This window comes from Microcaecilia unicolor, chromosome 7, assembly GCF_901765095.1.
Source record: "Microcaecilia unicolor chromosome 7, aMicUni1.1, whole genome shotgun sequence".
Classification (NCBI taxonomy): Eukaryota; Metazoa; Chordata; class Amphibia; order Gymnophiona; family Siphonopidae; genus Microcaecilia; species Microcaecilia unicolor.
The window spans coordinates 101,586,826-101,604,337 of NC_044037.1; the positions used below are offsets into that span (position 1 = coordinate 101,586,826).

Below are 17,512 nucleotides of genomic sequence, written 5' to 3' on the forward strand. Positions count from 1 at the left end.
AGGCCACAGCCGTGGCATTGTCCGACAGGACCCGTACAGGCTTCAACACCAGTACCGGGATGAACTCCAACAACACCAACCGAATGGCTCTGAGTTCCAGGAGGTTGATAGACCACTTGCCTCTGCAGGAGACCAGAGCCCCTGCGCTGTCCTTCCCAAGCAGTGGGCTCCCCAGCCCATCAAAGAGGCGTCTGTCGTGACGACAATCCACTCCGGGGTCACCAGAGGCATTCCTGCAGACAACTTGTCTGTCTGCGTCCACCAGCTCAGCGCCTTGCGCACTGCTGGGTCCAATGGAAGGCGCACAGCATAATCCTCCGACATCGGAGTCCAGCGCAGCAGCAGAGATTGTTGTAGTGGTCTCATATGAGCCCTGGCCCAGGGCACTACTTCCATCGTGGCCGTCATAGAGCCCAACAGCTGCACGTAGTCCCAAGCCCGAATAGGGGTGGCTACTAGGAACTAGTCCACCTGAGCCTGAAGCTTGACAATCCGATTGTCTGGCAGGAACACTCTGCCCACTTGGGTGTCGAATCGAACTCCCAGATACTCCAGGGACTGAGTCGGGCGCAGCTGGCTTTACTCCCAGTTGATGATCCACCCCAGGGAGCTCAAAAGAGCAACCACCCGGTTCACAGCTTTGCCGCACTCTGCATAAGAGGGGGCTTGGATCAACCAGTCGTCCAGATAAGGATGGACTTGAACTCCTTCCTTCCTCAGGAAGGCCGCGATGACCACCATTACTTTGGAGAAGGTCCGCGGAGCAGTAGCCAACCCGAATGGGAGGGCTCTGAACTGGAAGTGTCGGCCCAGTACTGCAAAACGCAGAAAGCGTTGATGAGGAGGCCAGATGGGAATATGCAAGTACGCTTCCTTGATGTCCAAGGATGCCAGGAACTCTCCTGCCTTCACTGCCGCTATAACAGAGCGGAGGGTCTCCATGCGAAAGTACCGAACTTTCAAGGCCCAATTGACCCCTTTGAGGTCGAGGATAGGCCGTACAGAACCTCCTTTCTTTGGTATCACAAAGAAAAAGGAGTAACATCCCTTGCCAAGCTGATTTTCTGGCACCGGAACGACCGCCCCCAGGCGGATCAGATTGTTCAAGGTCTGCTGCACTACCACAGCTTGACCGGAGACTTGCAGGGAGAGAGTACAAACCCGTCTTTTAAGGGTCGGCAGAACTCTAGCTTGTAGCCGTCTCTGATGACTTCCAGCACCCAAGCGTCTGAAGTTATTGTGGTCCACTCGCCCATAAACGAGGACAGCCGTCCTCCAATCTGTACTGGGGCGTGGACCAAGGCCCCGTCATTGGGTACGAGACCCTGGGGGAGGACTGGAGGGGACACCTCCGGGACGGCGGTCTCTGCGAAAGGAATGCTGCTTGGGGGAGAAGTTCCTCTTGAAGGAAGAGGGGGCAGAGGAGCCCGACCTGCCCGGGCGGTACCGACGGGCTTCCTGAAACCGTCCTCTGGAGGTACCAGGGCGAGTACTAGCCCGAGCCCTGACCTCTGGTAACTTCTTGCCCTTAGACGTGCCGAGATCGGTCACGATTTTGTCCAGCTCGACCCCAAAGAGCAGCTTGCCTTTAAAAGGCAATCTAGCCAGGCGGGATTTAGAGGCGTGGTCAGCAGACCAATGTTTCAGCCAAAGCCACCGCCGCGCAGAGATTGTCTGAGCCATGCCTTTCGCTGAGGCCCTCAAGACATCATACAGCAAGTCTGCCAAATAGGCTAAGCCCGATTCCAGGGCCGGCCAATCAGCCCTCAAGGAAAGATCCGAGGAGAAAGCCCGCTGCACCATAGTCAGGCACGCCCTGGCCACATAGGAGCCGCAAATTGAGGCCTGCAAACTTAAAGCAGCTGCCTCAAAGGACGACCTTAAGGCCGCTTCCAATCTTCTGTCTTGGGCGTCCTTTAGGGCCGTGCCACCTTCCACCGGCAACGCCGTTTTCTTAGTCACCGCAGTGATTAAAGAATCCACGGTAGGCCACAGAGAGGCCTCACGTTCACTTTCAGCCAAAGGATAGAGGCGGGACATAGCCCTAGCCACTTTAAGGCTCGCTTCCGGGACATCCCATTGAGCCGCAATTAAGGTGTGCATGGCATCATGCACGTGGAAGGTTCTAGGCGGGCGCTTCGTCCCCAGCATAATGGCAGAGCCAACAGGGGCTGAGGGAGAGACGTCCTCCGGAGAGGAAATCTTCAAAGTGTCCATGGCCTGCACCAACAGGTTGGACAAATCCTCTGAGCTAAAAAGCCGCGCTGCAGAGGGGTCATCCGCTCCATCCGAGCGGGGATCCGTCTCCTCCAAGGAATCCGCAAAGGACCGTTGGGAGACCTCAGATACGCTGCCCTCATCTACATCGGAGGAGACAAAGTCCTCCAAGGCCTGGGAATCAACCTGAAGGCGTTTACCTCTGGGAACCTCAACCTCTTTACCAGACGAGGGAGCAGGGGCAGCGTTTTGCATAAGGAAGGCCTGATGCAGCAGCAAAACAAACTCGGGGGAGAAACCCCCCAGACTGTGTACTTCCGCAGCCTGGGCAACCGCCCTAGACGCACCCTCAACCGGCGCTCGCAAGAGCGGGGGAGAGACATGCTGCGCATCCAAAATGGCGTCCGGCGCGACACTCCGCGAAGGAGCCGCGTGGGAAGAACGGCGCTTAACTTTAGCCGCTTTTGTGCCATCGCCCAAATTAAGGGCGTTCATGGCATTAATGTCTCCAACCTCAAGGGCGGCCCAAGAAGAAGCCGTCCGAGCCGCGTGGCCGGCCAAGATGGCGGAGGCGAGGAGCGGGGGATGGGCGTTTATGGCGGGAAAAACCGCCACGCCGGAGGAAGGACCGGGACATTCATCGGTCACGAAAGTGTCACCCAACAAGGGCGAATCAGGCTTTAAGACCCCCGCATCTCCTCTAGAAGCGCTCAAGCGATCCGGGGAGCGACTCTTTGCGCCCTCGCCCTCCGACGCCATATGCCACGAGGAGAAGAATCGGGGAACCCCCTGCCCGCTATAAAAAGGTAAAAATTACCTGCTTGCCGCTCCGAGCTGTAACGACCTGGTGTCCCAGTGAGTAGCTGCAATAAACGTTTAAATAAACGTCGAAATAAACGCCTTTAAGGACGTTCAAAATTTTTTTTTTTTTTTTTTTTTTAACGGAGCCAGCGGGAGGGGGGAGAAAAGGAGGGACCTGGCACCACCAGGTTTGCACTTGCTCAAAAGAGCCCTCAACCCCAGGCACTCAACAAAACCTAAGAATTAGGCTTGGAGGCCTAGCCAGAGCTGCTGCTGTGTGTGACCACCACCTGCTGAGATAGAGAACATACTGAGGAGTTTCCGGCAGCACATGACCACATATAGGGAGGCAAAAGTTTGCTCTCTATCTCCACCTGCTGGTAGATGGACACAACCCACCAGTCTATGGATTGATCAGCTTGATGATATGGAAATAAAAATTATTATTCAGATGCACGCCAAAAATGTCTGAAAACTGGCATTTAGATGTCCATATTACATGGACAAAATAAAAGTAGAAGGGACTTCTTTTGAAAAAACACAAAGCAAACAACAACAACAACAACAAGAAAAAAGAGAGAGTAACCACAGAAGTTCCAACTCTGGGACATTTATTAACAAATCAACACTATACAAGACTTACCCTAAATATGACTCAACTCTGTCCTGCGTTTCAGTGCAGAAAGCTCCTCCTTTCATGAATCCTACCCATGAATTAAAAGTAGTAACTTTCTTTTGATTGAAATTTTCCCTTTTATCCTCAGAATCCTTTTGTGCTTTTGCCTCCCCTTCTCTAGTTAACTTAAGATTGTTTCTAAACTGCTTAGATATTTATTTTATTTGCGGTATATTAAATAAATGCGAGCTGTGAACTGTGAATAGGCTATATCTTGTTCTAAAATACATGTGAGCTGGATGTCCATTTTTTGATGTTCTGATTTGGACGTCCATATTCTGAGTTAAACATCCTTTCTAAACTGCTGATCCACATTTCCAAATACTTGTGGGCCTGAAAGCCTATTTTCAAAGGAAAACTCCCCATGGAGTTTCTTACATAGTAACATGGTCATGTGGTAGCGAGTGCTTGTTCTGGAATTTTCTGGCCTTTTCTTTTGGGTCTGCTTGTTTCTGTTTGTGTTTCTGTGTGTTTCCACTGATAGTTGCAAGACAGGAATTTCTGGCTGACCACAAACTGACAAGACCATTGCCATGACATCCCAACTAACTGTCTTGTTACAAACAAACTGACAAGACCCCCCCCCCCCTGTTGTCATGACATCCCAACTGTTTGCTACTGAGCAGAGGTGTGGCAAGGACACTAAGGCCCTATCATAGGACTCCTATGTACTTGCAGGATTGCTAATTAGGTGATATATGAGGTGGTCCTTTGTGATGGGAAGGGTATATAAGTAACTGCTCATTTAAAGAGGCTCTGAAATAGTCCAGATGACAAGAGAATTTCATATCCTTGCCACAGCCTATTTTCAGGGGGGTGTCCTTCCTCCCCCCTTGTAAGAACTAATTCTTTACAGCTAAGAATCTTTCTTTCATTCATTCTTTCTTTTCGTTCTATGACCTTTGTATGACAGTGAGGAATAAAACTTTCCTTCCTATTGTTAGATTCTGTTCTGTAAAACTACTAATGCCAAGTGCCAATAGTATTTCTTGTGCTGTTGCTGGTGAGTAATAAAGATACCTTTCTTTCTGACTTTTCCTTTATTTCTAAGCACTGGCGTAGCGAGGGCAGCTGACACCCGGGGTGGGTCGTCGCTGTGCACCCCCCCGGGTGCAGCACGGCGCACCCCCTTGGCGTGCGCACCCCCCCCCCGAGTGCATTATTACCACTGGCGCTCCATCCCGCCGAGTGCACGTCGTCGCTGGGAGCTGCGTCGGCTCCGTTGGTTCGCTGCTCTCTCTGCCCCGGAACAGGAAGTAACCTGTTCCGGGGCAGAGAAAGCAGGTAACCAGCAGCGCCGACACCCCCCAGCGGCGTGCACCCGGGGCGGACCACCCCACCGCCCCCCTTCCTACGCCACTGTTTCTAAGAATAGCATAATAAAAACGAAGCCAGTACATGCTAAAGGGAATCTTTACCTCAGAAATTTGTAGGTGCAAAGTACGTAGGAAAAACAACACAAAACCTGTTGTATCACTGCCTTGCTATGTCCCTTTTACCAGTAAGAAAAGGCATGCACATTGTACACAGCATGTGAATTTTTTCCACAGATAGGGGTGATATAATTTTCAACGTTTTTTTGTGGGTAAATATTGGTTCATCCTTTAAAAATTGCCACTTCAGTTCTGACATTAAATCTAACCTTCCACCAAAAAAAACAAAACAAAACCCTACCACAGGCCTATTTTCCCTTGCTCAGGTATGCTCTGTACTTTCATAGTATTGCTTATCTTCTTCCCTGTGCAGGACCCTGCTCGTGAGATCCGGAAGGTGATGCACTTCCTGGAGAAGGACCAGAGTGAGAAGGTCCTGCAAAAGATAGTCCATCATACATTATTCCAGGTTATGAAGGAGAATCCAATGGCGAACTACAGCTCTTTTCCCACTTCTATCCTCGATCATTCCATCTCTCCCTTTATGAGAAAAGGTATTAGGAGGGGCTCCATACTATACTAATCTTTTCCCTCAGCAAGACCTGATACTTGAGAACCAGAAGGTTATGTTGTTCTTAGAGAGAGACCTGGGAATGAAAGTTCTAGAAAAGATCACCTGTCACATTTCCTTCTACTCAAAGCCAGAAAAAGGGGGATGCTAATAACTAATCTCAAGAATAATATATCAATTCAGTGGTGTAGTGGAATTTATATTGCAACAGATATGGCTCAAACACAAAAATGACACAATAAATCCATTTATAATTTCAGGAAAAGGTCATCAGAAATCATCAGTTTCAAAGAAGAGGCAAACAGACATTATCTAAATCATTTTCATGGATCTTAAGAACCTTGTGAATCACAGTAGTGAAAGCCTTCAAAATGGCTACCCCTGATCCTTTAGATTCTGTTATAGATGTTTTTTTAGCATTTGGTCCTGTGAGATTTTTTCAAGTTTAACGTGACAGGACCTACCTTTCATAATCTTTCACGGAGAAAACAAATAATCCTAAATGAATTATATACTAACACTTCTATAGTTATTAAGGCAGCAGATAAAGGTGGATGTATAGTGGTAATGGATAGTACTGTACATATTATGTAAGAGAAGTTGAAAGGCAACTTGCTGATTCATCTTTTTATGTACAGTTTGACCACAATCCTTTTACTACAAAAGCATTTTTTTGCAGGTGTGCTAAAAAATAATTTTGCATGCCCAAAACACGCGTCTACACTACCGTAGGCCATTTTTCAGCGCACCTTAATAAAAGAACCCCTAAAAATGACAAGTGACAAACTATATGAATTGTTAAATAATTAAGTTTAACAGTTCACTGCAGATGGGTATAAAACAGATAAATGACTTCATAATAAAAACTTACTACATGATAAAAATATATTAATTGAAACCAGGTGACTGAAACAAATTGACTGAGGTAAAAAAATTAAAATTAGATATCACAGGACATGAAAAATTATTTAAAACCAGGTAATTTGGACAAATTAAGGGTTCCTTTTACAAAAGCGCGCTAGCATTTTTAGCACACACTAAAAATAAGCACATGCTAAATATTAGTGATGCCCATATAGTTCTATGGGCGTCTCTAGCATTTAGCATTCACTAAAACCACTAGCGCGCCTTTGTAAAAGGACCCCTAACTGAGATAGATTGACTGAGGTAAAAAGATTAAATTAAATTTGATAACATAGGACATAAACAACACAATATACACTGTAATCCAACTGTAATTGGCCAAAACTATTTATTGCAAATATGATAAATAAGCATACCCATGAGAACAGAAAGGCTGACTGATGGAGGCATAGCTTCACAGAATGTTAAAAACAGTTGAGTACAACTTGTCATACATGCACAGTAGTATAAAATATATATTTTTTAAATGGAACAAAATAAATTAGCCAGTAATACTAATCGGAGCGCAATACCTGAAGTGTATCTGTCACAAACTCAAGGAATTTGAGCCACCGCCTGGCCGTCTGGGCCACCGCCAGACACTGGCTATTGGCTAGTGAATTACTCAGGCTGGGCACGGGACTAGGCAAGAACCAGTAACAAAGCTTGACTCTGGCAGGAACCAGGAACAAAGCTTGGCAGGAACAGGGTACACAGGATCAAGGCTTCAGGAACAAGACTTCAGGAGCAAGACACACAGGAACAAGACTAGCTTGTTGTGAAGGCAATGCATGAAAGTCCCAAGGTTCATTATAAAGTCCCTCACTAATGATGTCACAAGCTCTGGTGCCCTGGAATGAGGCTTGGAATGCACTGCAGAGCACAGAAGGGGCCACCAGAAAGAGGTTAAGATACTGGGACATCAGAATGAGACTTGGATAATCTCTGGAATGAGTCTTGGGAAACAGGCAACAGTGGCATCAATGCAGAAAGAAGGCAGTCTGGAGAAGCCGCAGAGCCTGACCACCAGAAGGAAAGGTGAGTCTGGGCGTGGAGCATGGCCGCAGCTGTGACAGTATCATGCACATTGGTTATGACTCAATAACAAAAGAAAAAAAACATCACAACCCTAAAAAGGTGAGAAACGAATATTGTAACTTCAACTGAAAAAAACAAATCTTAGCCCTTAAATTGTTTTCTATAAATGAACCTAAACAATAATGGTGTATAGCACAGAAATATCCTCCGTTTATAGATCTAAAAACATGCTACCTTCACCAAAAAGAATCAAAAACAAAAACAGCTGATAAAGTTTCTACGGTGATAGCGCTTAACAGACTTCCAGTTTAGTGATGTTTAGCGACAACAGTGCATTTGAGTTTTGACTTCCCTCCTTTTGATGTTTGTTACCTACCAAGAAACATTGTAGGGAATATTTAGTATGTGCTCTCCATTTTTCTCCAGTTGCACGTGATGTTCGGTCTACTGTTTTATGACAATGTGTTTCAAAAAGGCATACCCTGTTGACCCAACTTAAATGCCTCGATCTCACAACACAATGAAACTAAGACTCAAATTGATCACAACTCAGCCCTTCCTCCTTATTCCCTCATGTGTTTATCCTACACAAACTTTATATTGTCACTCTGTATCTGCTATACCGGGACTGGCGATCGCCACCATGGTTATTATATAAGCCACATTGAGCCTGCAAATAGGTGGGAAAATGTGGGATACAAATGCAATAAATAAATAAATAAATAAATAAATAAGAAACACCAATGTTGACATTAGGATGGAGCAAAAAAAAACCTCAGAAATATATTGGTGAGACCCTATTTTCAGGAACGATCATCTGCCCCTGAAGGGAGTGCTGTTCAGATTGGCCAGTATCCCTCTGGCACTTATAGTGTATATGCCCTCAGTCTTGCAGTGGTTTCTGCACAGTATTTCAGGTTCAATCTATCAATCTACATTTTTTCTCTACATGTCAACCAAGATTGTTGTGTATGATATTTGATGTCTCTGCCCCTATTGTATATAGGGAAAACATTATGATCATTAGAAAAACATTTTTAATTCAGCATAGAAGTTGTTTATCATGTCAAGATTGGGGTGCTCTGATGCTGTCTGTGTGCAGAAAGGATGCACTTGCAGATTTGTGCTTTTGTGTCCTAGAATTGATGTTTCCATCCAGCTGCAATGCAGATCTACATGCAATATTATTATATAAGGAACATCACTGGTTTTATCATATGAACTTGGTACTTCCAAATGGCTTAAATAAGGAGACAGAATCTTATAGATCCATTACTGTCCACTCCTCTCTTCCTCTCAGCCTTTGGCTTCCAGAGTTGCCATCCAATGTATGTGTCCCTTCTTCCCTACTGGGGCAAACCTTATAGACTTTTTTTCAGGAACAGTCTCTTTTCTCATTATCCAAAATGATAAAGTCCTTGCACCCAACTTTCTGCCCTCTTGATAAGTTTCCATCAACTTGGTTAGCAATCCCTTAGTTAAACCTATTATCTTGGATCCTCAAAGTGATAAACAATAGTATCTCCTCTGGGATAGTGCCTGTATCCTGGAAATCTGTAACAGTACGTCCCCTCTTAAAGAAACCATCTTTGGATCCGCATGTTCCCATGCATTACCATCCTGTATCCAATCTGTATTTTCTCTCCAAAGTTTTGGAAAATATTGTGGTTGCTCAACTTTCTACCTTTAAGTAGTAAAACCCTTGCCCTCCACCCCAGACAATGTGGATTTAAGCCACACTATAGTACTGAGATAGTTTTAATGGCTGTCTTAAATGAGATTTATTCCCACCTTGGCAAACACAAAGCTGTACTTTCAATATTCCTTGATCTCTCAGCTGCTTTCGATCTGGTTGATCATAATCTTCTACTGGCATACTTATCCTCTTTAGGCATTGGTGGTACTGTCCTGGCATGGATTACTTCTTTTCTTTCTAATTGTTCTTATAGGGTTATTACCTCTTCTTCTATGGCCTTTCCATGCTCTCTAACTTGTGGTGTGCCACAAGGATCGGTCCTGTCACCTCTCCATTTTAACCTATTTCTGAGTCCCCTCGCTTTACTGATCCAAACAACTGGGGTGTCTTTTCATTTCTATGCTGATGATATTCTTCTGCTATATCCCACTAATCCACTTAACCCGACTCTCGGTCTCTCCAAGATTGTCTAACTCTTGTTTCAAATTGGATAACACCCACAAATAGGTTTTAAACAAAAAAAAAAAACTGTTGCTTGTTGGTTCACTGGTGGTCTTTCCACACCTACCATTCCTTTGAATCTCTTTGGGACTCGTATTTGCCCAGTGGAGTCATTTTGCTATTTGGGCCTTATCCTTGATTCAGGTCTTACTTTTTCTGCCCAAATTTCTAGTCTGTGCAAAACTAGTTTCTACATACTCCGCCAATTGCGTTCAATTCGCAGATGTTTCAATCAAAACACATTTCACTCTCTTTTCTGTAACACTGTCTATTTAGGATGCTCTTGTTCAAATCTGAAGAAGCTTCAATCGATACAAAACATAGCTATTAAACTCATCTGTCACACACAAAAGTTTGATCATGTTTCTCTCCTGTTTTGAAAGTTCCATTGTCTTCCAATAGAAAAGCGCATTTCATTCAAACTTCTCTCACTTGTTTTTAAGGCTCATAGAGTAGTTGATCTTCCTGACTATCTCTCTGCTCTCACAATCCCCTATTCCCCAGCAAGCCTTCTCTGCTTGATAAACAACTATCGTCTTGTCCTTCCTCATCCTAAAGCTCAATTAGAATCCACCAACCATCATGCTGCTTTTTTTTTTTTTGCAGTTCCTGCCCAATGAAACTCCTTTCCATTGTTGGTAAGTTCTGAACTTTCCTTTAAGAACTTTAAAAAAGCTTTAAAAACCTGGGTTTTTGAACAGTCTTTCAATTGGGTTCTCATATTGCACTGTTGAATCCTCCCCTTTCCCCAGTGCTTGGTCTGAGTACTGTCTCTCTCCCCTTTTCTCCCTTTTTCTTGTATTTACCCTTCACCTTTGATAGATTGTGCTACTGCTGAGAGATATTGAGGGGCATAATCAAACGCGAACGCCTATGTTTAAGAACGTCCATCTCTGAGAACGGGTCTGTGAAGGGGCGGGCCGAACTGTATTTTTGAAAAAAATGGACGTCCATCTTTTTTTTTGAAAATACATTGGATTAGGGCGTTTTTTGAGCTGGGCGTTTTTGTTTTTTAGCGATAATCGAAACCGAAGCGGCCCAGCTCAAAAACGACTAAATCCAAGGCATTTGGTCGTGGGAGGGGCCAGCATTTGTAGTGCACTGGTCCCCCTGAGATGCCTCTATGCCAGCCTCAAATATCATACCTAGCTCCATGACAGCAGTATGCAGGTCGGGACCCATGCAGAGAGGAAAAATCGGAAGAAAAAAAAACAAGCAAGCAAGTGCAGTCAGGGACGTCCGATAGTAAAAGGGGGAGTCGACCCAGCAACCTTCTGATTACAAGCTCAGTGCTCTAGCCACTGCACCACCTTATTCAGTTGCTTAGACATCCTTCCCTTTCCATTAAGTCCCTCCAAGTTTCTGTCAGCCAATCACAGCTCGTTTAGCTGACATCGGTGTCAGCTAAACAGCTGTGATTGGCTGACAGAAACTTGGAGGGACTTAATGGAAAGGGAAGGACTTCTAAGCTGCAGTGGCTAGAGCACTGAGCTTATAATCAGAAGGTTGCTGGTTCAAATCCCCCTTTTACTATCATGGTAATTTAGATGTCCCTGACTGCACTTGCTTTTTTTTTTTTTTCTTCCAATTTTTTCTCTCTGCATGGGTCCCGCACAGCACCAACTAACCTAAAATTACTTCGGGGCCCTGCATACTGCTGTCATAGAGCTGGGGATGACATTTGAGGCTGGCTTACAAGTTGGAAAAAAAAGTGTTTAACGTTCGGTTTTTTTTGGTGGGAGGGGGTTAGTGACCACTGGGGGAGTCAGGGGAGGTCATCCCCTGTTCCCTCCGGTGGTCATCTTGTCATTTAGGGCACTTTTTTGGGACCTGTTCGTGAAAAAAACGGGCCCAACAAAAGTGACCTAAATTCTCTCTAAAAACACCTTTCTTTTTTCCATTATCGGCCGAGCACGCACATCTCTGCTGAGCCGATAACCACGCCTCAGTCCCGCCTTCACCATGCCTCCGACACGCCCCCATCAACTTTATACGTTCCCGCAATGGAGTGCAGTTGGAAACGCCCAAAATCGGCTTTCGGTTATACCGATTTGGGCACCCGCGTGAGAAAGACGTCCATGTCCCGATTTAGGTCAGAATATAGGCGTTTTTCTCTTTCGATTATAAGCAGGATTGTCTGCCCTATCAAATATTGTAGTTCTTTTCTGATTTTTTCTGTTTTTAACCTGTAAACTTCCCAGATCTGTAAGTTAGCTTAGGTGGTATAGTAAGTGCAAATAAACTATAAACCATTAAAGTGATTGTGGTTATTTTTTTAGGTAATGACATATTTTTTAAATAGCTCATCAATATATCAAAGTCTACAGTGGGCATCTGAGGATATTTTTATGACAGCATTGTTTCAGATAAGTGAATATGTTGAAATTGGTTGTTTTCAATAATACTTGATAATGACTTTAAGAAAAAGTTTTGTTATATGCATTATAATTTTTTTTACATTGTTTGTACATCATTTAAAATTTTAAAAATGGTGGTGTGCACATATAAGAGCAAATGAGTGAAAAACTGAATATGTTGAGTTGAAGTGTTGAGCTGTTTTTGAAAATTGTTTAGAAAGGGTCTGTTTGTCTCTTCTGTGAAATCAATAATTTCTGATGCCCCTTTAGTGAAATTATAAATGGATTTATTTTCCCGTTTTGTGTTTGAGCCACATCTGTTGCAATATAAATTCCATTACACTATTGAATGTACACATTTCTTTCAAGACCATGAAGAAGATACCTTAAGCCAACCATAACAGCATTCCAGTTGATATTCTGATCCCCCACCATTGCTCCTTTATGCAGAAAGGTGAATATAGGTTCCCCCAAATCTAAACCATCCATGGTGTGTTCCTCAAATTCCAAATTTTCAATATGATGAAGGGACAAGGCTTTCAAATTCAATGTCTGTAAGAGTTCCAGCCTCCATTTTCTTAACATGAAGGAATTAAACTTCAGTCTCTAGACATTTGATAAAAAACATTTGAAATAAAGAAGCATGCAAGCCCTCGCTCGATGAGAGTGAAGGATCCCTCAAATGTAGTAGGCAATATAATGGTAGGAGAACTTTCCCCAACTTCAAGCTCTTAGGAGATAGGAAAGGGCCTCAAACCTCCTAGCCCTTGAAGTGAGAGATATGGAAGAGGTTCCCCAAACTCAGAATCTTTGAAGTGAGGGGGGAGGACTCTTAAATCTAAGTGTTCATGTGATGTAGTTGAATGGAATCCCCCTTCTCCTCTGGAGACATAGTTCCCATGCAGAATGCTAGCTGAAACATCACAAGAATGGATTGTGCCTAGCATCTCTTTCTCTCTCACCAGGAGAAGTCGGGAACTGGAAGCACCACTTCACAGTGGCACAGAATGAAGTTTTTGATGCACATTATCAACACAGAATGATGGGAACGACATTGGCATTCCGGACACAGATTTAACCTGATGCTCTAAATGAAAGAGATGAGAAGGCCACCTATAGGAAGCTAAAACTAGACACAGCTTTAAAAGGGGACGAGGACCACAGTTTCCCTTCACCTTTCTCTGTGAAATGTCACCTACAGTCTTGAAAATCCATCCAACAGCTAGAGTCCATTTGTATAAAATATTCACTCTTCATTTGCAACCTAATTTTAAAATAGGTTGTGTAACTTGTGTGGCAGGAATATGTATAAGTTAAACCAATTTTAAAAGGGAAAATAAACACATATTTTCCCATTTTAAATATCCTGATGGTAAATAAAGAGGTAACTTCTGCCTGCTCTGAGGCATGTGCAAACTTGCCATCTTACTTTATGAATCTAAGAGGCCAATATTCAAAAACACGTCTGCAGTCAGTAGCCCAACTATTGAATACAATATTACAAGCCAACTCAATAAATGATCACATATGTATAAATATATATGAAGAGTAATACTCTCAGACTAATCTCTCACCCATATGGGGCCCTTACATTTGGAATCATGGGGTGAGCAATTTGTTATCTTTCATTGGGTAATACTCTTTTGGCACATCATATTTCTCCAATGTGCTTATGCATGTTTATCAAACATGCATGGGATAAACATAAAGGAATCCTGTTCAGAAGGAATGGGTCCTCAGAAGCTTAGCCAAGATTGGGTGGTGGAGCCAGTGGTGGGAGGCAGGGCTGGTGGTTGGGAGGCGGGGCTAGTGCTGGGCAGACTTCTACGGTCTGTGCCCTGAAAATGACAGACACAAATCAAGGTAAGGTATGCACAAAAAGTAGCACATATGAGTTTATCTTGTTGGGCAGACTGGATGGACCATGCAGATCTTTTTCTGCCGTCATCTACTATGTTACTCTGTTACTATGTAAAAGTGCCAAATAGCTATATTCCGATGTCAGCTGTGAGGTGAAGTCTTTTTCCTACAAGTTTAAATTGGGTAATGAGAAAGAGAGGCTCACTTGCTTATTTAAGAGTTAAACTTTAGTTTGTTAGCAAGTACCATTGATATTTTGAATTTATACTTCTGATAAGAAGACTTTTATCTATGCAATTTGTCTACAATGCATCCAAATCACAAGGGGGCATGTTGGGGGCATATCAGGGGCGGGCTTAGAGTATTACTAGCATTTGGAATAATATCAAAACATCTGAGGCTAAAACTTTAATGTTTTGGTCTAGACCTGCTTTCAGAATGAATAAGGCACAAAAGGTGCCCTACATGATCAGATGACCACTGAAGGGAATTAGGAGTGACCCCCAATACACCCCCATTGATCACTGACCCCCCCCTCCCATCCCCCAAATATGTGAATAAAAGTATGACTTACCAGCATCTATGACAGCCTCAGATGTTATAGCCAGGTCTATTAGAGCAGCATGCAGGTCCCTGGAGTAGTGTAGTGGTTGGTGCAGTGTACTATGGAGTGGGTGACTCAGGTCCCTATCTCCCACTACCTGTCACACTTGTGGTGGAAACTGTGACCCCTCCCAAAGTAGCCAAAACCCTACTGTACCCATAAGGGCTATTGTAGTGGTGTACATTGGGGGGCGGTGGGTTTTGGGTGGGGTTGGAGGGCTCAGGGGACAAGATGAGGGAGCAAAGGTGAGATGTGTACCTGGGAGCATTTTTATGAAATTCACAGCACTGCCCCCTAGGGTGTCCCGTTGCTCTCCTGGGGTGTCTGGTGGACCAGTCTACTGAAAATGCGGTCCCCTCCCATATGCCACTGACTTGATTTTCTACGTTTTGCACTTATTCATATTTTTTTCCAAAAATGAACCACAAAAAAAGACATGCAAAGCACAAACCCTTTTTCAAAACAGTATTTTCAAATAAAAGATAGATGTTTTGCTTTTTTCAAAAATGGACTTATTTCTTGTTCGGATTTTGGGCATTTTAAGCAAAACGTTCAAATTCAGACTTAGACGTCATATCAAAAATGTTCATATTAGTGCACATTACCTGAAAAAAGTTAATGTAGCACTTACTAGGTGCTCCTGCCTTAACTCTGCATTATCCAGTTAGAGTGTGATAATGCAAACACACTAGCTGAATAATGCTTCATAAGAACAGCCATACTGGGTCAGACCAGTGATCCATCCAGCCCAGTATCCTGCTTCCAGCAGTGGCCAATCCAGGTCACAAGCACCTGGTAAGATCCCAAAAAAACATTTTGGTAGCATTCTACACTTGTGACTCTTTTTTGACTGGGAAATAACTAATGTGCTTAAACTGTAACTCACCTTGAACTCAGATTTTGAAAAACTGCAATTTACGGAGAACTTCTTTAAAATTTGTCTTTATGTTTGTAGATTTTAAAGTGTAAAACATAGCACGTTTCCTGCTGTGATAGCACAATAACACTTCTGAAGTTGAATGCAGCTGCTTTCTGTAATGATTAGAGATACTAGGATAAAAGACCAAGCTGTGGTTCAGTTCTATCATATGATAATTCACAAGTCTGTATTAAGAAGTTGTGCTAGATCCAAAGCACATCCTTTTTTTTTTTATGTAAGGAAAGGGACGTGGCCAGGGGTCTTTAAACGTATCATTCTTGGAAACTAGATTTAATCAAGATAGCATGGAGAAGCAGTGAAAACTAAGAGGGTCTTTTACTAATTCCCCATCCATGACACACACCTCCCAAAAAGTTCCAAAAAAAATAAAAGGTTGACGCTCTAGATCAATTTTTTGTCAAAAAAGCTAGTTCTCTTCAATCATCATTTCCAGCAAACACAGACAATATTGGCTCTGTCCAGCAGTCATCATCTCGTAGGGGTCCTTTTACTAAGGCATGCTAACAATTAGCATGCGCTAAATGATAAGATGCCCATTATATTCCTAAGGGCGTCTTATCATTTAGTGTGTGCTAAATCTGTTAGCATGCCTTAGTAAAATGACCCCTTAGTTACCAGTGGTCTTCTTTTACTTTACTATACAGTGAGGATATCTCTAAATACCTCTCAGGAGCAAGCATCACTTCTTGTGCCTTAGATCATATTCCATTGTCTGGGATAAAACTACTGGAACTTGGACTTCTGCCGTTGATCCACCAGATTGTCACTCATTGCTTAACTGATGGAGTTGTCCCTGAATTTAAAAAATGCAATAATTCAGCCAAGCCTAAAAAAAATCTTCTGTCCCTGCTTACTATCGGCCAATTTCTAACCTTCCGTTTCTAGAAAAAATTATTGAAAACATTGTCTTCCAGCAGTTGCAATCTCACTTAGAATCAGTAATAGCCTTGCATCCTCATCAGTCTGGTTTCAGAATTGGCTACAGAACAGACACTGCCCTAGTTACAAGTCTGAGTGAGGTTCATAGTAAACTGGACAATGGTTATACTGCTATGGCAGATTCACTTGATTTATCTGTTGCCTTCAATGTGATTAATCACAAACTTCTTTTAAAGTGACTTGTATCTATTGGCATATCAAGTACAGTTTTCAATTGGGTTTCCTCTTTCCTCCAAAATTACACATTTAGAGTAGCCCTGAATAATAATTTATCAGATGTTTATCACCTTTCCTGTGGGGTTCTGCAAGGGTCTAAATTATATCAATCCTTTTCAATCTCTTTCTTAGTCCCTTGGCAGCTTTAATTCAAACACTCAGACTGAGCATGTACTTTCATGCCGATGACATTCTTATTTTCCACTATGAGGATGATTCTATATTTGGCGCCTAAAAAATTGGTGTGGAAATCAGTGCCGACTAAGCTTATACATAAGTACATAAGTATTGCCATACTGGGAAAGATCAAAGGTCCATCACGCCCAGCATCCTGTTTCCAACTGTGGCCAATCCAGGTCACAGATACCCGGCAAGATCCCAAAAATGTACAAAAGATTTTATACTGCTTATCCCAGAAAGAGTGGATTTCCCCCATGTCCATTTAATAACGGTCTATGGACTTTTTCTTTAGGAAGCCGTCCAACCTTTTTTAAACTCCGCTAAGCTAACCACCTTTACCACATTCTCTGGTAACGAATTCCAGAGTTTAATTACACGTTGAGTGAAGAAAACTTTTCTCCAATTTGTTTTAAATGTACTACATTGTAGCTTCATCGCATGCCCCCTAGTCCTAGTATTTTTGGAAAGCGTGAACAGACGCATCACATCTACCCATTCAACTCCACTCATTATTTTATAGACCTCTATCATATCTCCCCTCAGCCACCTATAAGCGGCACCTAGATTTAGGTGCAGTATATAGAATATGCTTAGTTGATATTTCAGTGCCTAAAACTATGTGCATCCATTTACACCAATG

General features: G+C 43.3%; 1 protein-coding gene across 1 annotated transcript in view; it reads left to right on the forward strand.

Moving 5' to 3' along the window:
• LOC115474637 (sulfotransferase 1C1-like) overlaps positions 1–13,824 on the forward strand; it is a 63,441-nt gene extending 49,617 nt beyond the window's left edge. Inside the window, exons 8-9 of the mRNA XM_030210218.1 lie at positions 5,441–5,621; positions 13,099–13,824. Of these exons, the coding sequence (XP_030066078.1) occupies positions 5,441–5,621; positions 13,099–13,211 (294 nt within the window). The 3' untranslated portion in view covers positions 13,212–13,824. The remainder of the gene's footprint in view (positions 1–5,440; positions 5,622–13,098) is intronic.
• Positions 13,825–17,512: the final 3,688 nt, after the last annotated feature.